General features: G+C 36.4%; 1 protein-coding gene across 2 annotated transcripts in view; it reads right to left on the bottom strand.

Annotated features, from left to right (window-relative positions):
* Window positions 1-475: 475 nt before the first annotated feature.
* The window catches only part of VPS13A (vacuolar protein sorting 13 homolog A), a 276,506-nt gene continuing 252,317 nt past the window's right edge, over window positions 476-24,664 (bottom strand). The window contains exons 69-72 of one of the 2 annotated variants that reach the window (XM_070794243.1): window positions 16,902-16,987; window positions 13,403-13,526; window positions 8,316-8,390; window positions 476-6,006 (exon numbers count right to left, since the gene is read on the bottom strand). In XM_070794243.1, coding sequence (XP_070650344.1) covers window positions 5,956-6,006; window positions 8,316-8,390; window positions 13,403-13,526; window positions 16,902-16,987 — 336 coding nt within the window. In that variant the 3' untranslated portion in view covers window positions 476-5,955. Of the gene's footprint in view, window positions 6,007-8,315; window positions 8,391-13,402; window positions 13,527-16,901; window positions 16,988-24,664 lie in introns of those variants that run through there. The other variant, XR_011567943.1, reaches the window with a different exon arrangement.

Genomic DNA, 24,664 nt, shown 5'->3' with positions numbered 1-24,664 from the left:
TCTAGCACTCGGTTATTATTTTTATCTCTGGCTGACAAAGCACATAAGAAAATGGCTTTGAGTCACTTTAAGTATGAGTAACAAGTCATAAAAAGGCTGAACACTTCATATTAGAAGCAAATTACTTATTTCTGTCAATATTAATTCTGCAAGTAGGAAATTCTCTCTCCTAGCCCTCCTTTCAAAATATAATCATTACTTACCTTGGAAATGAGCCGTTGGAAGTTTTCTGAGGCTGGGAGGCACAGTCTTGGTGCTTACGAATCAGGTAGGTATTACCACTCAAGCTCTTAGTCAGCAGGGATCATGCTGGGCTGGAAAGCTGTCAGTTTTGACTGCAAAACCAGGACCCTGGGCGATCTGTTAGTTATCCAGGTTTATTTAGGACCCAAAGAGGGCAGAGTTTAGATAGGTGAGAGAGGACTTAATGGTAATTTTTCTAGTTCTATCCAGTAACTAAAAAACAGAGGCAGACTGAAGATCAGAAATTTTTATTTTACTCAATTTATTTGAAAGAGGTACACGGAGTTAAACCGGGCAGTCATGTGACCAAGCAATTCAATTCTACCAATAGCAAGAAATCATTATTTAGAAAAAAGTCATTGGTGAGCATGGTGAACCAATTTTCAGGAGGAAAAAGACTAAGTTCAATTTCAAGAACTTCACTGTGATTTTTGTGTTTATAAATTAATTATCTCATCAGAACACACAAAATCAAGGCAGGGACTGTATAACAGGCAACTGGGTCAGACATAAGTACAAGGAAATATTGCACTGAATCAGAAATAGACATTTAAAATACTATCATCATCATCAAGAACCATATTTTCACTAAAGAATAAGCATTCCGAAGAAGCAAAGACTATTTGGTCAATACAAACATTAGTAAGGAAATATTTTTAAAGTGCACATTCCCTGAAAAATTCAATTTTATATGTAAAATACATATTCACATACAGAGGACCATTTTAAAAAGTTTTAACAATCTGATCTTGCAACAAGTCCCAGGTACAATTTCTAACAGTCTGTGAGTGCAGGTATAAAACTGACAATGAGAACATTTCAATGTAGTCTGCATTTTTACTTGAATGTTCTTCAGCTTGCGAGTTGGAAACTTCTGGGTGGCCAGTGGAATGCTAGCACTATGACTGCATAAGAAGAAATGCTGGATTTTTTAACATGATGTCTTTTACATTCACTTCTGACGACGGGACGTTTTATTATAGCACTCTCACAGGGTTTCCTGTTACAAGGACTTCAGGAGAAGGAGCCCATTATTAAAGGTATCAAAGCAACAGTAAATGAATGTGAATGGTGCTCAGTGACAGGGGTTTTCAGGTTGACAGACATCACAGCAGGTGCTAAACTATAATACAAATGACTTTGTGTAAAGTGATAAAAACTTTAAAAATATATGAGTATCAACCTATAAAACCCGAAGTTTCATATCTTACATGGCTCACTGGGTAACCAAATTATCAATTTTTTAGAAAACGCCATAATGCTTTTAAAAAAGAACTAATTTGTAATTCTAAAATGAAACATTTTTTTAAAAAATGACATGGGACAATTTATTTTACAAAACAGGAAATAAGGTAAAAAACAGTTTCAGTTAAAGAAATGTGATGGTTTGCAAAAGAGTAGGATCCAGTGTCTTCTCAGTCCTTGCACTGGCCTTTTAAGATAGCCCTGGAACAAATACTACTTTATACCAACTGGGGTAGAGAGACAGAAAGCAGGAGAAAAGGTCTGCACTGATAGCTGTTTGGGGCAATGATCAAAGATAAAGATTATAAGAATCCTAAAAAGTTTAACCAATCAGTGTTAGCTTGATTAGGTATAGCACTATCAGTAAGGTATAATTTCAAAAGCATATTTCAAAGGATTGGGCAGGAGGGCGGATGGTTCTCATTTAGGGTATGCAAAAGAGCGATCAGTGATACTGGGTAGCACCAAAGAAAACCAGATTCAACAAATTTTGCATTGAATCTTGCAAAAAGAATCAAATTATCTGTATTTTCTACTTGAATCCTACGTAAATTAGGAAATTCGATTATTTTCAGCTAAAAAGTGTTGGCATTTGTCTGGAACTCTGCAGAGAATAAGTATTTTGGCCCTAAAAGATTGTGACCTATGAATCAGCTCCCCATTTGCCTTTGTCCATTTGGTGACTCAGATGGCAGGTAGATGGAGCAAAGTCAATATCCTTAAAAGGAGAACTTCTGTGCCCAATCCTAGTAAATGCTTAGTGGGAGAGAGGAGGAAATACACTAAATTAAAGGAGATTCTGTGATCTTTTTTGGGAGCTGTTTGTGGATCTCAATTTTCTATGCTTTTTCTAGACCATGGTGGGACATATTACACAGGCATCTGATATATACCAGAAAAGGAAAACATTTCCAAAATAAGAGCTATCCTATCTTCTCCCTCAATAGAAAAAGACAGTGCTCACAGCCTAAAGACTCCCTGAGTTGTGGGTCTGTTGCGCCTTACTCAAGGTAAAGTAAGGCTTGGCACGATCCAGATTGTTTCAACAATCACTGAATGCTACATGCCTCCTACAGCAGTGGCTTTCAGGTTCCTCCTCCCCAAACTGCAATTCACAATAACAAATTACATTTTGTGACCCAGTATACACAGTATATAGATTATTTAACTAATTATTTAACTAAAACAATATTTAACCTTGTTACCTGCAAAGCTCTTTTCTTTTCTATTCCATTAAGAAAATATGCTGGTCTTGAACTGATTGCATGGCTCACTAATGGGTTAAGACCTACAGTTTGAAAAACACCATCCTTGAGGATTTTAGCTGACCTTGAGAGAATGTAAAAGCAATGGCCCTGGAATCCAAACAGCTTTCTCTGCCCTATGGTGGCTGGGGCATAAATATGTCCATTTCCAAAGAGCTACTTCTACCTTCAGTGTATTTGGCAAACACTTTCAGTTCCTACAGGCAAACTAGCCCAGTACCTTGTGGCAATCTTTTTAATACTGGGGCCTGAAAAGTACTAACAAAAGCTGGTCATTGATGACTGAATAAATAAGGTTCATAAAATTCAGCACTAAGTAGCATCTTTACTTTTTACCAGACAGTAACAGGATACTACTTCACAGGATATTTCTAAGAGATGAGTTAGGTACGTGTATACTCACTGGGACGGTATTATTACTACTACTGTTGGAAAAAATGATGGAGATAATTATGATAGAATTGACAAATAAGTTTCAGAAAATCTTCTTTGGAGGCCACAGGATAGTTTTGGGATTGATTAGGATTATGGAGGAGAGAAAGACAGGGAAGTACTGCCACAGATAATCATGATTATTTAGGGACCAGAAAATAATGCAGTTGTACTGAAGTGAGCCTGGGAAAAATTCCAAGGTCTTGCTAACACCAGAGAAGGAGCAGTCAATATACATACTGTAGTTGGGAAGCCACTGCAGAAACACACATGCTCTTTGGTTCACGGAGTATTTTGTAAATGTGAAGCAATTACAAGCTTCTTTTTGTATCAGAAATCAAAGTTGCTATGTTTAGTGATTATAGTTTTCTGGAGGTGAGTTGGCTAGGGACAGACACTCTGCCTTCAGCTTCATACATAATCACAGATCAGGATACATGAAAGGTATAGGGAAACAGCTAACATAATAGAAAGAGACGAAGGACAGAATACTCAGGCCCCTTTCCACAGCAACTACCAAACAACGAAGACAAGTTTAAAGTTCTCAAGCTGAGAACCACTAAACATAGTTAAATATAATTCAAGGTAGGTTACTTTTTAAATACCATAGATTATAAACTCTGTAATATTCAAGAAAAAGACTACAGAATCAAACATATAACTGTAAATTGTAAAATGTTATGCTAAAAAGACTGACTCATTATCTAGTGATTTACTTATGTTCTTTGTTTTAGTTGAAAAAAAGCTTCTAAGACAACTGATGAAACTATTGCTTTTGAAATTGTGGGTCTTTCTATTCCAGAGACAGGAATGGATTGGAGGTGTTGATGGACAGATGACTGGTGGCTGAGAAAGAATAAGAAATTTCTAGGTTGTCATTGGCATGGGAACAGGAAAAACAGGCACACTGGCTTTGCATATGTACTACTGACAAGACCCACTCTGGCTGGCCTCCAGAGGATACCAGAAGGATTTCTCTCCGTACACTATTAAGACTTTTCCCCTTTACCATGGGATACCCAAAGAGTGATGGGTCTTTATTCTGAGAATAAAACCGTGAAACTGGAGTAGGTAATGAGGCACTTGACTAATGACACTGACTAGAACTCCAGCAAAGGAACATTTCAGATGAGGACAATCTGATAAAAGATTTCTGACCACCTCTATTCCTAGGTTTAATTCTAATGTATGCAAAATTGGCAGAGCTCAGCAAAAGACAAAAAGTATGTTACTTTGAAAAAAGGCCATCAAGGGAACATGCACTATCATGAGATTCGAAACTTCTCATCCTGTGATTATGTTCAGCAAAGAAAAAAAAAATCCTGAAGGAACTATTATTAATAAACAATGTGTTTTTATAATCAGAGGAAAATCAGTAGTATTTAGTAGCAAGACTTGGTCAGGAAGAAATACAATTACAGTCTGGCATGCTGTTTATTTTAGCTTTTACAACAAAACAAGGGTTCAAGGAATATGAGAATTTCACAACCATTAACTTCTTATACAGTCTCCAATTCTAAAAACAGCTTATAGTAATTTGGTGGCATGTACAACATGCATCAAATACTCTATTATTCAATAAATAAGATACTGCATTGTTCTCTTCATGGTTTACAATCATGTATTTATCCTCTTTCACTTGAAAACTCTCATTAATATAAAGGTATATGGATCTTGCGTAAGAACCAAGGGAAAAAACCCCCATGACATTTTTACTGATTTGCTGCCCATGGTTTTTGTTTGGATGAGCTATACACTTAGAAAAAGTGATTCTCACTTGAATAAGACAAAGCAAACCAGAAATTCTCAATTTATTGCCAACAGAATAGGTTACTAGGTTAGATTTTAGGGTACACATATTTATCCTACATTTGTACAGAGAGGGGCTATCTGTTCTGAAGCATAACTTGTATTAAGACAGCAAAATTTTGTTTCATCCTACCAGTGAATAGGAAGCTGGTATTGTTAAGGCCTCAGGAATTTTCCTTTAAGGTCAGCAATCTATTAAATCTATTAAAAATATAACCTTGGGAAACCAAGTAGATCTCAAGATGCTGGCTTGAGGAAGTATTTCTAAGGCTTTGAAGTTTTGAGAGGGACTTTCCCTGTTCAGGGATGACACTCATTTCTTCAAGCCTTTCTTAAGATGAGGCTTGAAGAGGTATTTGTCAATTTGTATCATATAAAATAAAAAAGACTATTTTTCATAGTCATGCTATGTACTTCAAACAGTAATTTAAATCTACCCTTTATTTAAAAAAATAAGGAAAATCATACTAAAATATTTATCTGTAAAATTAACTTCATGTTTCTAAAGAAACTACCACCAAAGTTATCTTGATAGCACTAAGGCAATGTCTGATTTCATCATCTACTTATCATTCATTCAGGGAGTTTGATGTAAGCATGATAGAACTTTAAAATGTGAACTAGGAATATTCAATTTAGCTCCATTAAATTCAGGCTAAATATGTGCAATTTCTCCACCATTACAGAGAATCACCTGGAGCAAATACTTAAGATTCATAAAAGAAATACTTCTTTTATAAAGTAATGCGAATTTAACCGGATGCATGATTCAAGTTAGAAAACCAAACAGATCCCCAAAGAATTGAAATAGTTGAATCATGTAGCTGTTTTACTTGATTCTGAATTTTTTAAAAAAGTACTTTAAATTACTTCTGTACTACACTTCCCAAACAGGTTTTGGAAGGTACAAGGTAGAAACTGTAATGATTTATTGCTGTACATCTTCAGGCAGTGGTCTCTGTCAGAGGTTCGGGGAAGGTTCTCTTGCTTCTTCTAGCTTTCTGAGGATCCACTGTAGTGGGGAAATGAAGCAACATTTACTTAACTTCAGTGAACTTGCAATGACAAAATGTAATGAGTGAAAATCTAGAAGTTATCTTCCAGTTTAGTCAGGAGTATACTGAAATAGCCAAGAACTAAATTCACTATGTAGGAGAGATCATTCATTCACTTAAATAGTCCAGGTGACTCAGGAACAATGGTACTGGGTTTAACAGTAGTAACAATACCATTCTAAGGTCTTTGGACTTAGATGTTCATCTTCAGAATAAGAAAAGTAAAATGATCCATCCCGAGAGAGAAGGGTAATTTGACAGCTGGATTGAATAACTCCGGCATAGTGTAAAAATCATCCATGCAGAATTCCTTCCAACCTATGCCAATTCTGTATCACAAACCTTCATCATTCTATATATTGGGATCTGACTGAGTAGAAATAATACATATAATTCTACAGTAAGTAGTAGCATAGCAACATTCTTGAGCATATTAATAGGTGCTTTCATGATGTATTTTCTATTTTCAAAGGATCTGAAATTTCAAAATGCAAATGAAATGGGAAACTTTCTGCTGATAAAGTCTATTATCATTTGGCCTATATGACAAATAAAAGCCATGGAGTCAGTGATAACTGGGGTTATCCCATTAGGAAAATCTTAAGCAGATATATTTGTGCTTTTTTATTTAAGAAGAACCTAGTGGGAACAACTCTAAGATAAGTAGAGAAAGAGAACTAGGCTCAGTAGCTTTTTCTGGATGTTTCTGGCTGAGCTGGGAGATTAAAAAGAACTTTCTGAGATAAAATAATATGGTGAGAGATTAAATGGAAAACTTATTACAGAGAAACTGAAGGTAATGTCCCCTTCAGCAACATGAAGAAGATGGCCTGCAAGTCATATTATCATCATGCTTTACACTGTCTCCCTGTTCCAGGCAACATGCATACTGAGACTCTAGTCACTTTATCAGTCTTTCTTTGTAACTTGTCCCCTTTTCAGTTTTGTATTGTTAGTATGTCAATGTTACCTTATATCACAATGTCTACATAGAAAATGGCATTGCTGCTGCTGCTAAGTCGCGTCAGTCGTGCCCGACTCTGTGTGACCCTATAGACGGAAGCCCACCAGGCTCCTCTGTCCCTGGGATTCTCCAGGCCAGAACACTGGAGTGGGTTGCCATTTCCTTCTCCAAAGCATGAAAGTGAAAAGTGAAAGTGAAGTCACTTAGTCGTGTCCAACTCTTAGCGGCCCCATGGACTGTAGCCTACCAGGCTCCTCCGTCCATGGGATTTCCCAGGCAAGAGTACTGGAGTGGGGTGCCATTGCCTTCTCCAAGAAAATGGCACAGCACTTGCTAAATGATACAAGGCACACATGTATGGGTGAAAGAGGTTCCTGCTTTGATCTCCAGGTGTGAGAAGTGAACTGGTAAATAGTCATAACCAGCCAGGACCAACGCAGAAAGGCCTAGGGCCCAGGGATTCAGCAAAGAAGCCCTGTGTTCTTATTTGTAAGTTTCACAAGACAGTGAGTATAATTCAGTGTCAGGAACAGCATCTAAGTTGTGACCAATGAGGTAGATAGTCAATTCGTCTTCCTTTTCTTGACAGTGCATATACTTTTAATTGCCATAATCCCTAAAGTATGTGTCCCAACCCTTCCTTCCCTGGTGGCTCAGATGGTAAAGCGTCTGTCTACAATGCGGGAGACCTGGGTTCGATCCCTGGGTTGGGAAGATTCCCTGGAGAAGGAAATGGCAACCCATTCCAGTACTCTTGCCTAGAAAATCCCATGGACGGAGGAGCCTGGTGCAGAGAAAACTGAGGTTAACTGTCTTCCCCAAGGTCCTACAGTCAAGAAGGAACAGAACCAGTATTTAAAAATCAGATTTTCTGACTACAGGCATGGCTCTTCTTCCTTGTGCCAGGCTACAGTAATTAAAGAAAAAAAAATCATTACATCTACACAGTAGAGAAATAAACAGTGTGGCGCTATACTTTCCCTGCTGGAGCTGGTAGATGAGCATTAGAGTGAATTAATTTCTTTTGTTTGTTGGCTTTTTTTTTTTTTTGGCAAAGTATTACAGTTAAGATTTAAAATAAGAGAGCAATTTGATTTCAAAAACAAGTAGGTGTGTGAATTCAATCTAATGAAAAAATAATTTGGGGGAAATATTACATAGTTACATATATTAAAATCATCAAAACACAACATGAAATTGAAAAACTAACACAACTTATCTGCCTTAAAGACATCAATACAACTTACACGGCTTTGAATGAGCAGCTGCTACGTGTTTAAGTAAAAGATTGACTATATTTACCCTCGCATCCTCCGGGGTTCTGAAGTTAACTATTTTTCCAAACTCTTTGGCATGGAATACAGACTTCACCCGTTCCTATAAACAGAGTAAGTTCTTCATTAAAATGGAAATCTAGTTGCAGAAATACAAATAAAGAAATGCCATTTAAAAAAAAAAAAGACAAGAATAAGAAATCAAGAAGAATCAAATACAAACAAAAAAAAGACTAAATTCTAACCCATCCATTACCACTAAACCTAAAACAAAAAATTTTAGGTGAGATTTCAATTGCTTTGTGAAGCCATAAAAGGTTGGTGCAGAGGATAGGAAGGAGATACATCTAGAAGCAGTGCCACTATTTTCCCTCTCTCAGATAGTTGTTGATTTCTGGCCATGGACTCATGATAATCAGCTGAAAAATAATGTACACGTGTGTGAGTACATATACACATGGTGTATAAGTATGTGCATGTGTGTTTGTGTTTCTGTAACTTCTGACATTTTAAACCAATGCATTTCTTTTTATTTAAAGAATGCAATAAAAATGTAGCTTCAGAATCAAAGAAATCACAGTGGGTGCTATGTGACTGTCCTCCAATTTTTTTTTCACTCTTTTAGTATTCTGTTCAGTACTTGTGGGAGAAGAACTGTTGGATGGTGGTGGATGTTACGTATTAGAGGGACAAATAGAAAGAATGGGATTATTAAGAAGAGAGAGGGGTGGTGATTACTTCTATTAACCATGGGTAAGGACATAGAAGCAGCAGTATATTACTAGTCTAACAATTTCTATAAGTAATTAAACAGGCATATACAGACTTCAGAAGAAATCAGATTCTTCTATTTTTTTAAAAAAAAGGAATATTGCTGATATTAGTGGAAGAGGAAGAAATCAAGGAGATAAGAAGTTTATCCTTGTAGATTACAAAAATGCCGAAAAATGCAATATGGGCTAAAGCAGAGCCTAATAGCCACTCAGGTGAGTCGCTCAGTCGTGTCCAACTTTTTGCAACCCCACGGACTTCAGCATGCCAGGCCTCCCTGTCCATCACCAACTCTGGAGTTTACTCAAACTCATGTCCATTGAGTCGGTAATGCCTCCCAACCATCTCATCCTGTTGCATCTCCTTCTCCTTCTGCCTTCAATCTTTCCCAGCATCAGGGTCTTTTCAAATGAGTCAGTTCTTCGAATCAGGTGGCCAAAGTATTGGAGTTTCAGCTTCAACATCAGTCCTTCCAATGAATATTCAGGACTGATTTCCTTTAGGATGGACAGGATGGATCTCCTTGCAGTCCAAGGAACTCTCAAGAGTCTTCTCCAACACCACAGTGCAAAAGCATCAATTCTTCAGTGCTCAGCTTTCTTTATAGTCTAACTCTCACATCCATACATGACCACTGGAAAAACCACAGCTTTGACTAGACGGATCTTTGTTGGCAAAGTAATGTCTCTGCTTTTTAATAAGCTGTCTGGGTTGGTCACAACTTTTCTTCCAATGAGCAAACGTCTTTTAATTTCATGCTGCAATAACCATCTGCAGTGATTTTGGAGCCCAAAAAGTAAATTCTGTCACTGTTTCCACTGTTTCCCCATCTATTTGCCATAAAGTGATGGGACCAGATGCCGTGGTCTTAGTTTTCTGAATGTTGAGTTTTAACCAACTTTTTCACTCTTTCACTTTCATCAACTCTCTTTAGCTCTTCTTCGCTTTCTGCCATAAGGGTGGTCATCTGCATACCTGAAGTTATTGCTATTTCTCCCAGCAATCTTGATTCCAGCTTGTGCTTCATCCAGTCTAGCATTTCTCATGATATATTCTGCATATAAGTTAAATAAGCAGGGTGACAATATACAGCCTTAATTACTCCTTTCTCGATTAGGAACCAGTCTTTATACCATGTCCAGTCCTACCTGTTGCTTCTTGACCTGTCTGTAGATTTCTCAGGAAGCAGGTCAGGTGGTCTAGTATTCCCATCTCTTTCAGAATTTTCCACAGTTTGTTGTGATCCACACAGTCAAAGGCTTTGGCATAGTCAATAAAGCAGAAGTAGATGTTTTTCTGGAACTCTCGTTTTGATAATCCAACAGATTTTGGAAATTTGATCTCTGGTTCCTCTGCCTTTTCTCAAACCAGCTTGAACATTTGGAAGTTCATGGTTCATGTACTGTTGAAGCCTAGCTTGGAGAATGTTGAGTATTACTTTGCTAGTGTGTGAGATGAATGCAATTATGCGGTAGTTGGCACATTCTTTGGTATTGCCTTTGGGATTGGAATGAAAACTGACCTTTTCCAGTTCTGTGGCCACTGCTGAGTTTTCCAAATTGCTGGCATATCGAGTGCAGCACTTTCATAGCATCATCTTTCAGAATTTGAAATAGCTCAATTGGAATGCCATCACCTCCACTAGCTTTCTTCATAGTGCTGCTTTCTAAGGCCCACTTGACTTCACACTCCAGGATGTCTGGCTCTAGGTGAGTGATCACAACATCGTGATTATCTGGGTTATGAATATCTTTTTTGTATAGTTCTTCTGTGTATTCTTGCCACCTCTTCTTAGTATCTTCCGCTTCTGTTAGGTCCATACCATTTCTGTCCTTTATTGAACCCATCTTTGCATGCAAAGTTCCCTTGGTATCTCTAATTTTCTTATCTCTAGTCTTTCCCATTCTATTCCTCTATTTCTTTGCACTGATCACTGAGGAAGGCTTTCTTATCTCTTCTTGCTATTCTTTGGAACTCTGCATTCAAATGGGAATATCTTTCCTTTTTTCCTTTGCCTTTAGCTTCTCTTCTTTTAGTAGCTGTATGTAAGACCTCCTCAGACAACCATTTTGCCTTTTTGCATTTCTTTTTCTCGGGGATGGTCTTGATCACTGCCTCCTGTACAATGTCATAAACCTCTGTCCATAGTTCTTCAGGCACTCTGTCCATCAGGTCTAACCCCTTGAATCTATTTGTCACTTCCACTGTATAAGGGATTTGATTTAGGTCATACCTGAATGGTTTAGCAATTTTGCCTACTTTCTTCAATTTAAGTCTGAATTTGGCAGTAAGGAGTTCATGATCTGAGCCACAGTCAACTCCCGGTCTTGTTTTTGCTGACTATACAGAGCTTCTCCATCTTTGGCTGCAAAGAATATAACCAATCTGATTTCATTACTGACTATCTGGTGATGTCCATGTGTAGAGTCTTCTCTTGTGTTGTTGGAAGAGGGTGTTTGCTATGACCAGTGTGTTTTCTTGGCAATACTCTTTTAGCTTTTGCCCTGCTTCATTCTGTACTCCAAGGCCAAATTTGCCCATTACTGCAGGTATTTCTTGACTTCCTACTTTTGCATTCCAGTCCCCTATAATGAAAAGGACATCTTTTTTTGGATGTTAGTTCTAGATGATCTTGTAGGTCTTCATAGAACTGTTCAGCTTTTTCAGCATTACTGGTTGGGGAAAAGACTTGGATTACTGTGATACTGATTGGTTTGTCTTGGAAACAAAGAGAGATCATTCTGTCATTTTTGAGATTGCATCCAAGTACTGCATTTCAAACTCTTCTGTTGACTCTGAGGACTATTCCATTTCTTCTAAGGGATTCTTGCCCACAGTAGTAGATATAATGGTCATCTGAGTTAAAATTCACCCATTCCAGTCCATTTCATTTCTCTGATTGCTAAAATGTCGATGTTCACTCTTGCCATCTCATGTTTGACCACTTCCAATTTGCTTTGATTCATGGACCTAACATTCCAGGTTCCTATGCAATATTGCTCTTTACAGCATCAGACTTTACTTCCATCGCCAGTCACATCCAAACTGGGTGTTGTTTTTGCTTTAGCTCCATCTCTTCATTCTTTCTGGAATTAGTTCGCCACTGATCTCCAGTATCATATTGGGCACCTACTGACCTGGGGCTACTCATTATTTCATAAGTGGCCACAGGGTCTTTCATTTTCTGAGTGAATCAGAGAAATTCTCAGTGGGTAAATTGGACTAAGATGCTCAAAAACTAACATGCAGTCTACTTAAGAGCTGCCCCATGTCTTTGAAATTAATGGTAAGATTGAACTAAAGGTCTTCACTAGTTAAGCATCGGAGAAGGCAATGGCACCCCACTCCAGTACTCCTGCCTAGAAAATCACATGGACAGAGGAGCCTGGTAGGCTGCAGCTGATGGGGTCGCTAAGAGTCGGACACGACTGAGTGACTTCACTTTCACTTTCATGCATTGGAGAAGCAAATGGCAACCCACTCCAGTGTTCTTGCTTTGAGAACCCCAGGGACGGGTGGGCTTCCATCTCTGGGGTCCCACAGAGTCGGACACGACTGAAGTGACTTAGCAGCAGCAGCAGTTAAGCATAGGACCTAGGCACAGTTCTGTTCTGTAGGCTAGCCTAGAAGAAATCTTGTTTCTGACTGTGTCCAATGCCCCTTCTTCCAGTAACAATTCCTTGAATCACCTCTGGGTAACTACTTCTCACCACCTCTTACTGCCAAAACTTCATATAGAGCTGACCCTTCCTTCTTGGCAGCACCATACTGATCCCATGACCATTCCCTGGCCAACTTACAATGGATATTGAGACTCCTTATGATTTACCAAATGACTAGCAATTTTCTGTATTTTATATCAACATCTAAGTACCAGGTATTGCACTAGCTGCTAAAGATCAGAGAAATGGTCTCTGCATTCAAGAAGATTACAATTGAATTAGGAAGATAATATCTATAAAAAGATAAAAGAATTATTGATAACAGGCTGTTAAGAGTGAAAACTGAGCATTTCAGGGAAAAACATTCTGTAGGCAACTGCCAGGGATTCTAAGGTATACAAATATCTCACTTTAGTGCCTTAGATAGCAACGAGGAAGGTACAGTTCTGTTACTGAGTATGAAATGAGGACCCACAAATGTTGTCAATGTGACAGAACAAAAGTGCATTTCTTCTTGGCCTAAGTTTCTTTTCTTTAAGCCTGAGTAAGACAGCAGTGCAAAGAAAAACCATATGAAGATGAAGCAACATCTATAAAAGAGGTAGAAAACATTACAGAGGTCAAGACTATTTTAATGTGTTGTTTTCAGCACCAAGTGTTAAAAAAATTCTATTCAACATACCTTTGCTTCAATGCGTAGTCTTCTCTCATGAACAATGAATGGCTCTTTGGTAAACTCATCAAAACTATACTGCCACTCACAAGTAAGCTGTCCAAATGTTCCTTTTGTTACAAACAACACACCACTCAAAAAGAGAAAAAAGAATCCGCTTTAAAAACTGAAGGATTTACATCCAATAATATAATAAAGCAGTACACACCTTTTTTGCAAGGGCATGTAGAACATTCACTAAGAGACACCACATTCGAGGTCATAAAAGACTATAATGAATTTAAGGGAACTGAAATAAAACAAAATATGTTCTCAGTATGTTTAATCAAATTAAACCAGAAAACAAGTAACAGAAAAGGATACTTCCAAATGTTCACTTAACATTAGAAGAATACTTCTAAAAAAAAAAATACATGGGTCAAAGAATCTCAAAGGCAATTGGAAAATAACTGAACTAAATGAGAATGAAAACATGAAATCTGTAGCAATGTTTAGTAGGAAATGTACAGCATGACATACTTATATTAGAAAAACTAAAGTACTTATAAAGTGAAATATATTAGAAATTTTTTAAGAAACAGGAAAAAGTTAAGAGAAACAGTTACCAAGCAATATTTTGGAGAACTTCCATGGAATTAGTGCTTTAGAAAAAAATGCTGTTGTTGCTAAGGCTCCATAAAATATATTTACCAAACTTTATCAGAAAGAGATTTTTAAAAGTAATTCTTGTTCTCCCCCAATTATTTTGAGGAAAGAAATCAAGAGATACAAATAATTCTGTTTATAATAATTCTATTTAATTCTTCCTTCAAAGGCCTTTCTTCCTCAAGTCATCTTCCTGGCTGAAACATCAACTGTAAGTACAATCAGAGGTTTCTTTAAGTGGCATATACTTTAAGTTAAGGGACTGAATTAAAGAAACAGCTGATACATGGCTAGAATGGAAAAAAAAAGACAGCTAATCAAGATTTATTTCTTTCATCTCCATCTTCTGTCTCTGATCCCTTCTTTCACCAATCGGATTATAGAGACTGTTGGACTAGACCCACTGGTCCTCCAGAATATCTACAACCATGTGAAAAACCAAAGCTAAGCTAATTTTATTGCAGATACTTAGTATCTCCTCTCCTGATTCAAAGCTCCTTTATCTTCAAGTGCAAAACTTGGAAAGTACACCCTAAGTATAAATATCATTTTTCAATCAACTAACTCATTACAGTTACTGTCAAGGTTTATATGACCACACTTAAAGAGGTCCACTATGTTGAGAAGAAAGTTATTTCTAAAATGTTGCAAGATGTGGAAATAATAAACTTAGCAAATGATTCTTGTTTAACTCTGATGAGTCACCCTTCCCTTAGTCAATGGGGAGAAGGGTTAATAAAACATGACTGAATGCTGCTGTGAACAAAAACGACTGAAGCACTGGTCTTTAAATATAAAAGTTCAGAAACAACTTAGGTGTACATTATAGTACATATTTCTAAATGAATACTAGGCAGTCATTTACAAATTAAGAAAGATCTCTTAATCATGGAATACTCTTTAAGACATAGGCCTTAAGTAAAGAATTAAGGTACAGAATGGTGTTTAATAATGGATTCCCATTTACATTAAAATATGTATGTGTATGCCTATACAAAAAACTAAGATAAGGGCATACGGTCCCATCACATCATGGCAAATAGAAGGGGTAATAGTGGAAGCAGTGGCAGATTTTATTTCTGGGGGCTCCAGAATCACTGCAGATGGTGACTGCAGAAATTAAAAGATGCTTCCTCCTTGGAATGAAAGCTATGACAAACCTAGATAGCATATTAAAAAGCAGAGACATCACTGTGCCAACAAAAGTCAATATAGTCAAAGCTATGGTCATGGATGGATTTGAGTGTTGGACCATAAAAAAGGCTGAGTGCCGAAAACTTGATGCTTTCAGATTGTGGTGCTGGAGAAGACTTTTGAGAGTCACTTGGATAGCAAGGAAATCAAACCAGTGAATCCTAATGGAAATCAACCCTAAACATTCACTAGAAGGATTGATGCTGAAACTAAAGCTCCAAACTTTTGGCTGATGCAAAGAGCTGACTCACTGGAAAAGATTCTGATGCTGGGAAAGATGGAGGGCAAAAGGAAAAGATGGTGGCAGGGGATGAGATGGTTAGATAGCATCACCAACTCAATGGACATGAATTTGGCCAAACTCCAGGAGATAGTGAAGGACAGAGGAGCCTGGAGTGCTGCAGTCCATGGGGTCACAAGGAATCAAACATGGCTTAGCAACTGAACAACAGCCACAACATGCCTATTCAGGCAGACATACGCTTTTAGAGGCAGACTTTTGCTTGCACAGGCATAGAGTATTTCAAGGACACAAAACAAACAAAAGCAAGTTGCCTCTAGGAAAAGAGGGACTAGTAGCTGAGATGGAAAGAATACTGCCTCTCGCATCTACACCTTCTAAATACTGTGAGTTTTCTACTTTATGTTACTCTTTAAACAAGAAAATTAAGATAGTGTTATAAATTTGGGGCTCAGAAATTATTAGGATTAAAAACATTAAAAATGACTGCTAAGTTCAATAATCAACTTGAACCAACAAGATGCTTATATAAATTCACCCTTTTGGCAGTGAACAAACCTGCATCAATCAGTCGGCCACTCCTTTCTATTTAGTTGTATTTCTCCTCCTCAGCTACATTTTTACTCCCTACCATCCAGAAATCCATCTTAAAACTGCACTTGCTTATTCTTTCCCCAGGTTTCATAATATCAACAATAACTCCTGTGAACACTTGCTGTTCCGAGGCTATGCCACTGTATATTTTTATGTTTCCCTCTACTACCTACAGGCCAAAGTGAGGATCTGGCAGTAAAAACTAATCTGTCTCCAATGGTACACCTATCTATGTGATTGAGTTTCTCTATATATTCTAATGGTCAGATACCACCCGAAGATTACTGACTTCTGGGGTAACCTGAAATTGTACACTTTTTCAGAGAGGTGAAAGGAATGGTATTGCCCACCCTTTAGAGTACAGTTTTATGGGGAATTTCTGTATTCACTTAATTGGTTGAAACAAATAAAAGTACTTAAAGTCATGCTTGTGCATGGTTATGCATTTATTTGTATGCATGTACAGTTTTAGGCACAAGGCTTGCAGAGCAAGAGAATCACAGTTACTATGAAGTGAGCTGTTAGTTGCGTCTGACTCTCTGAGACTCTATGGACTGTAGCTCACCAGGCTCTTCTGTCCATGAGATTCTCCAGGCAAGAGTAATGGAGTGGGTTGCCATTCCCTTCTCCAGGTGATTTTCCTGATCCAGGGATCCAAACCAGGTCTCCCGCATTACAGGCAGATTTTTTAACTGTCTGAGCCACCAGGGAAGCCCCATAGTTACTATGAATCAGTGTTAAATATGTGGAATAAGATGTGAATAACAACTGCTTCGCTTCATGAGTGATTGTCAGTTAACCTGTTATCAAATTATACTAGAGAAAGGAGGTTACCTTCTGGTAATCATTAACATGTCTGTCTTATTGATCATGACATGGGTAAAATATTTGTATTTTGCAAATCTTCCGTTTTCCATGACCTAAAAAAGAAAGGTGAGAGAATGAGAAAGTTGATAATATCCTCTTCTAATGCAAATAATGCTTTACTGATCCTCTAAAAACCCTTCTCAAGGGGGCAAATTCATTAACACATTTACACAGTAAACATATTGTTAGAAAGTTGAATATTCACAAAATCATTGCTGCTCCTTCTTAAAAAGCACCTTTTTGTACTACTTTATTCAAGATTACTCAACAGCCGCTATACTGGCATTTAATGCTAGTTTTAGAAGATACTGTTATTTTACAAAGTTTAAGTGAAAAGACCCTGATGCTGGGAGGGACTGGGGGCAGGAGGAGAAGGGGACGATAGAGGATGAGATGGTTGGATGGCATCACCGACTCAATGGACATGAGTCTGAGTGAACTCCAGGAGTTGGTGATGGACAGGGAGGCCTGGCGTGCTGCGGTTCATGGGGTCACAAAGAGCTGGACACGACTGAGCGACTGAACTGAAGTGAAACCTACTGAAGTTAGTATTAAACAATCACATTCATTCTGTTTTGGAAAACAGATTAGTATTTGATCATATCTGTACAAAACCACATATAAACACTAATACATATTTAAACATATGCATCATATAAACTACTATTAGCTCCCACTTTGCCTCTTGCCTATGATTCTCATATCTGCCTTACAAACATGCTTTTCTTTGCCAATCTCACAGTTCATTCAAAATTAGGAAGCAAATTATTTCTGGAAAGACAGGAAACCCCAGAACCAGCCCACAGACTAGACTTTCTCTTTTAAGACTGCTGAAACATTGTCTGTACATGATGTGATTAACAGTTCTTTGTCTCACAAAATATAAAGTTAACTACATAAACAAGATAGACTTAATATTCTCAATATAATGTGCTCTGAAAATGGAATTACTCTGGCTATTTAAAATGTATATCAGGCTAGACTATTATTTATTAAAGGCAAGCAATGTAACTGTGACTAAGATTCCTTAAGAATTTAGACAAAAATGTTAGATCTCTTGAAGAAATTCCAAAAGAGAATATAAAGATTCTAGAAAACTGTATTCCATGAGGCTATATCAAAAAACTCAAAGTATATAATTTAGAAGAAAGCTAACAAGTGAGGTTAGCTAACAAGAAAGCTAACAACCTTCACAGTAAGGTTGCTTTAGAAGGCTGATACAATAGACTTTTTTATTAAAGAAGTTAAAAAAAAAAGCAGAATAAAACATACAAATTAACTGCACGGAAGCATTTTCTAACTTCAAAAATCATAATATTGAGGAAAAGAGTAACTTTACTATTTACTGTAGTGAGTAGGGCCATTTAAACTTCAATTCCTTGAGTTACAAATGAAAAAGGGACATAACCACAGATTCAGAAAAATTAATAACATATAAATTATGCAAATAAATTTGCAAAACTAGTGGTAAAGTGGGTCATATTTTAAGAAATTATTTAAAAAAAGAAGCATCAAATACTAGAGAGGAAGAGTAGAAATTACTTGCAGATAACCGTATCTGGAAAATCCAAATACAAAATCCAGTTAACTTTACTTTAAAACACAGTAATCAATTTGAAAAATGGAAGGAAAACAAACCTGCTTACAAAGGTAATAAAAAGATAAATGTTTATATATTACATTTAATAAATAACATGCAGAATTTGTATGATAAAAGCTGTAACACTCTATTGAGAAGAATAATAGAAAATTTGAAAATGGAAATCCATCTCTTATTCTTGGATATAAAAATTCATTATAATAAAGATTTTATTCTTCCATCCTATTTTTATACATGAACTCTTAATGTGATTCCAAGATGGTATTTGTTAATTTGTTTTGAGGAGGGGAAAAAGTGATTTGACAAAATTATAAGATTTATATGAAAATAAGTGATAATATAAACTATGAAAGGAGAATAAGAACTACCCTAGCTGACATTAATACAATTTATAAAGTTGCAGGTGTGAAACAGTCTGGTGCTAGTGGAAGTTATATACAGACATATCAATAGAAAGCATACTGATTCCAGAAACTGACCAAAATACAACAGGATTTTATAAAATCCTATATATCCAAACACAGGTATTTATAAAATCAAGACATTTCAAATTATTGGGCAAAAACATGCATTTCCAAATAAATGATGTTTCAAGCAACTTGCTGGCTAAAGCTAGATCTCTGTTTCTCTCTTTCCACCAAATTAATTCCAAATGTATCACTAATTTAACTACACAAAATGAAATTACAAAAGTACTAGAATAAAATAACACTTTTATGATTTTACAGTAAAAGTCTAAATGTAAAACACGAAGTCCATAAGAACTGTTAAGTATGTGGAAATTAAAGACCAGTGAATAGCAAAACAGTAAGCAAATAGAAATAAAATAAAAATCAAAGGATAAATTAGGAAAATATCTGTTAATACAGTGACAAAAAACTAATATCATAACACATAGAATTCTAGTAATATGAATAAACCAATGGAAGAAAAAGGAGTCAGTCTATAGGAAAATGTATAAGGATATGACCAGGTAGTTCAACAAAACACAAAATCTGACAATAAACATGAGAAAATGTTTAACCTAACTCAAAATCAAGAAAATTCAAGTCAAATAAATGTATCCTTTGGGTCGGAAATCGCACTGCTATGATTTATCTTATGCAAAGCCATGCCAAGAAATATATATAGGAATCTTCATGGTAATGTGTTAAATGCAAAAAACCTAAATGTTCAAAAACAGAAGACTGTTTAAATAAATTACAGTAGGCATACAACAGGACACTATACAATCATGAAAAAGAAACAATCCTGCTTACAAGGGTAATAAAAGGTAGATGAGTGTGTACTGATACTGAAAACTGGGCAAGATATACTATCTGAAAAGAAATTAAGTTACTGAGAATGAATGAGGGGAGTAGCAACACATACATTTGCATAAAAACAAATAATTTCTGTAAGGGTTGGTGGTAACACACCAAATCTGTTCACAGCATTTTCCTCTGGGCTTAGGAAGGATAATGATGGGGATGGAGGTACAAGTGAAGCTTTTATTTATAATTTTACATCCTTCATTTCAGTTTTATGGTATTGGAAGAAAAATAAGCTTGCAAGTATTTATTTTCTTTTGTTCGGAATACAAATGTTTATTTCCTCAAGAATAGCACTACTAAAAGAAGCCAAGAGTCTATAAACCCCATTAATAGATTACAATCTTCAAATAATTTAAAATCTAATGGTTCAGTTCTAAGTAACTTTTATTTCAATATTAGGTTTGGGTATTTCAACTTAATTTCTTTTCATCACCTTTCACTTTTCAGTTCCAATCTGATCTGTACATTTAAGTAATCAACCACCTTCAACAGTCACAATAAAATCTGATAAAAAGAAAGCTAATAAAAAGTAATTCATGCAATGCTTTTTGGAGTTCATCAAAAATCTCAAATGCAAAACTTGAAACATGAGTGCTCAAACAAACTGCTTAGAAACATATAATGAATTTGAATGTATTTGAATAAACATCAAAGATAACTCAACACGCAGCAAAATTTTACTGATCAGTCTCCATTAAAACATGTAACTATGGAAGAACAACAGGATTAATAAGCAGAAGTGACAACTTTGGAACTAAATCCCATAGACAGGAGAGAATGTGATAGCTAATCATCTTTCATCATGCTGTAAAGAACCTACAAATGTCATGCCTTTGGTCACAACTTCCTGATAAAATTATTTGACTCTATAAACTCACTACATATGAACATTTATACTTTTCTAAGCATAATTTGTATTATTTTAAAAATCTGGAATTTCAGACCTGAAGGAATATTACTGTTCATCCAAACTAATCTCTTCCTCTTATACATGAAGAAACCAAGGGTCATTTAAGTGTCCTTCCTATCTAATCCTCATGACAACCCTGTGTTATTAGGTTAAGATTACAGTTAACTGACATGCTTGGGGTCACTTGGTCAGTACTTCAGACATGTAAGTTATGGAAGTGGGCTCAGGAAAAGTGGTTTATTTATTTCTAATTTCAATGCTTTTCACTACACCATGTCACATGTTTCCGTGACCTCAAAAATGTCTTCAATATCCCTGGATGCTGGCTGTTGCCTTGGAAAGCTGCTAAAGCAGCTCAGACTGGCTTAATTTTTTTTTTTTTTTTGGCTTAATTTTTTTTAGGTTAACAGGGTTCAAACAGTAAAATATTAATACCCTATCTTCTTCTACTCTAAATAGCTGTTAGGTATGAATGTTTTTCCTAAAATAATTTGTGATATCCTTTAAAATAAATGAATAATTAGCAATACCAGGACTAGGAATCACATGTAGTCTTTGCATCAAGACCAAAGTTCGGCAGAAATATCAGTGAGTTCGTCTGAGGTTTCAGGTACAACTGCCAGTACTTTAGACATGTTCGTTTCATCTATGTGCTATAGTGTTAAAAGAAAAGGATTTTTTGCCTTACTCATTAATAGAATATATGAATTATCCATCATCATTTAAGTATTTTCTTAACGAAATAAACAGAAACACTAAGGAAACTGCATTTGTTGTATATAATTGTCAGAACCTACAGGTAACAATTAAAATGTATGGTTATTGGTAAGGGTTCCTTTTACGATAGAAAAGATGTGTATGTAAACCTTAGTTTGCTAGATACAAAAAAAATCCAAACCAAATTGACTATACATTAGAAACACACAAAAAGTAGGAACTGGATAGGCAGTTGTATCAGTTATTCTCTACTAAATCTGTATTTCCTGCCAGATAAGTTCCAGTACTTTAGAAAAAGAACATACCTAACAACTACAGTAATATAGAAAACACAGCTAATACTTTCAAACCATCCAAATGCTATGAAGTAGCAGAGTTCTATAACAAAAACATTTCTGAAAGAAAAAAGCAAAATATGAAAAGGCAGATGATAGGAACAACTCATTAACGTGGAAGGCTTTAAATCCCAAATACAAGGTGATAATATTCCGTATAAATATATTTAAGAAAATTAGGCAAAGATAGGAATACAGTTAAGCAAAAAACAAAACCAAAATCTGATTACTATCTGACTTTTTAAGAAGAGGAGTTTCATAGAGGTATATATTAAGATACATATATTACATATATTAAGGTAGCTCATATTATATATATATAATATATATAGTTCATATATTATATAATATATACATATATTAAGATAGCTCAGTTGGTAAAGAATCCGCCTGCAATGCAGGAGACCCTGGTTGGATTCCTGGGTAGGGAAGATCTGCTGGAGAAGGGACAGGCTACCCATTTCAGTGTTCTTGAGATTTCCTTGTGGCTCAGCTGGTAAAGAATTGACTTGCAATGTGGGAGACCTGGGTTCAATCCCTGGGTTGGGAAGATCCTCTGGAGAAGGGAAAGGCTACCCACTCCAGTATTCTGGCCTAGAGAATTCCATGGACTCTATAGTCCATGGGGTTGCAAAGAGTCAGACACAACTGAGCGACTTTCACTTCACATGAGTGGTAAAAGGAAAATGAAATTTATCTAGATGAAAAAAGATAAAATGCTATTGAGCAAGAAAATCTACTGGATAACCAATAAATGGTTTTACAGATTGGCTAATTTGGTTAGGAGATAATGGGGGGAAAAGTGAAAGGTTTATGAACAGATTGTACTAAAAAAATTAAGTTTACTTTAAAAATGACAAAATTCAGGGAAGTAAACATAAAATTAAAATGCTAAATGCTGCCATTTCTCAATTATTTAAGAAGTAAATAAGTAGATGAACAAATCATCTACTTGTTCAAGATGACTTGTTCATCTACTTACTCATCATCTACTGAGAAAGTCAATAAGTATAATTTCCTTAGAGTAATATGATAAAACTTAGGGATAAAAAAGGATTTATCAATTCACTTCAAGTGTAAGAGATATGAGGGCTACAGCCAGGAAGAACACGGTATTCAACTAAGCTTCATGGGCAAATATAGTAGACATTCATTACCTGAAAGCTCAGTGATTTCATACATACATACATATATATATATATAATAGAATAGATATAAACACAAGTGAAGAGATATTTAGCTTATTGTGTGAGGCAATTTTTTTTAACTAAATCTCATTGACTGTGTCATCAAATCTGAAGAGGATTCAGTTCAGTTCAGTTCAGTCACTCAGTCGTGTCCGACTCTTTGCGACCCCATGACTTGCAGCACGCCAGGCCTCCCTGTCCATCACCAACTCCTGGAGTTCACTCAGACTCACGTCCATCGAGTCAGTGATGCCATCCAGCCATCTCATCCTCTGTCGTCCCCTTCTCCTCCCGCCCCTAATCCCTTCCAGCATTAGAGTCTTTTCCAATGAGTCAGCTCTTTGCATGAGGTGGCCAAAGTACTGGAGTTTCAGCTTTAGCATCATTCCTTCCAAAGAATTCCCAGGGCTGATCTCCTTCAGAATGGACTGGTTGGATCTCCTTGCAGTCCAAGGGACTCTCAAGAGTCTTGTCCAACACCACAGTTCAAAAGCATCAATTCTTCAGCGCTCAGCCTTCTTCACAGTCCAACTCTCACATCCATACATGACCACAGGAAAAACCACAGCCTTGACTTGACAGACCTTTGTTGGCAAAGTAATGTCTCTGCTTTTCAATATGCTATCTAGGTTGGTCATAACTTTTCTTTGAAGGAGTAAGCGTCTTTTAATTTCATGGCTGCAGTCACCATCTGCAGTGATTTTAGAGCCCCCCAAAATAAAGTCTGACACTGTTTCCCCGTCTATTTCCCATGAAGTGATGGAACTGGATGCCATGATCTTCGTTTTCTGAATGTTGAGCTTTAAGCCAACTTTTTCACTCTCCTCTTTCATCTTCATCAAGAGGCTTTTTAGTTCCTCTTCACTTTCTTCCATAAGGGTGGTGTCATCTGCATATCTGAGGTTATTGATATTTCTCCCGGCAATCTTGATTCCAGCTTGTGCTTCTTCCAGTCCAGCATTTCTCATGATGTACTCTGCATATAAGTTAAATAAACAGGGTGACAATATACAGCCTTGACGTACTCCTTTTCCTATTTGGAACCAGTCTGTTGTTCCATGTCCGGTTCTAACTGTTACTTCCTGACCTGCATACAAATTTCTCAAGAGGCTTAGGCTTTGTTTAATCCACTCCCCCCGTATCTTTGTCTCCTCCCATGCAAACAGGGTATTTTGACTGTCAGCTAAAGTATAAACCATGCTAACACCTTACACAGCTGAGCATAACACTTGACTTTTCAAACAGAAGAAAGTATTATCTTAAGAAATGTGAATTGTTACCTACTGGTTCAACTAAAACAGTCTGGAGAAAGGACAGAAATAGCTCATGATTATGTGCACTGAGAACAGAAGACTATTAATCAACAGACCTAATGCAATCTAGAAGTATAGCCAGACAAAGTGGCTTGTGTAAGTGGATAGTTACAAAAGTTTTTCTAATGCATTTCCAGCAGAACCTCTATTGAACAACATTTATTGACTCATGACACTATATAAACATTTACTGACCCATGACACTATATAAACTTGAAAACAGTAACCTTTCAAAATATTAAAATAATCAGATCAGTCCAAATTACTGAGGTTTTATTGTTTCCATACAATTAATGTGTGGAAATTGTCACTACATTCTAACTATTCTATTAACCTTAAAAGAAAAAAAGGGCAA

Source organism: Bos indicus, chromosome 8, assembly GCF_029378745.1.
Source record: "Bos indicus isolate NIAB-ARS_2022 breed Sahiwal x Tharparkar chromosome 8, NIAB-ARS_B.indTharparkar_mat_pri_1.0, whole genome shotgun sequence".
In the NCBI taxonomy this organism is placed as follows: Eukaryota; Metazoa; Chordata; class Mammalia; order Artiodactyla; family Bovidae; genus Bos; species Bos indicus.
Note: the sequence above shows the minus strand (reverse complement) of the source record. Positions and strands in the feature narration are given on the sequence as shown.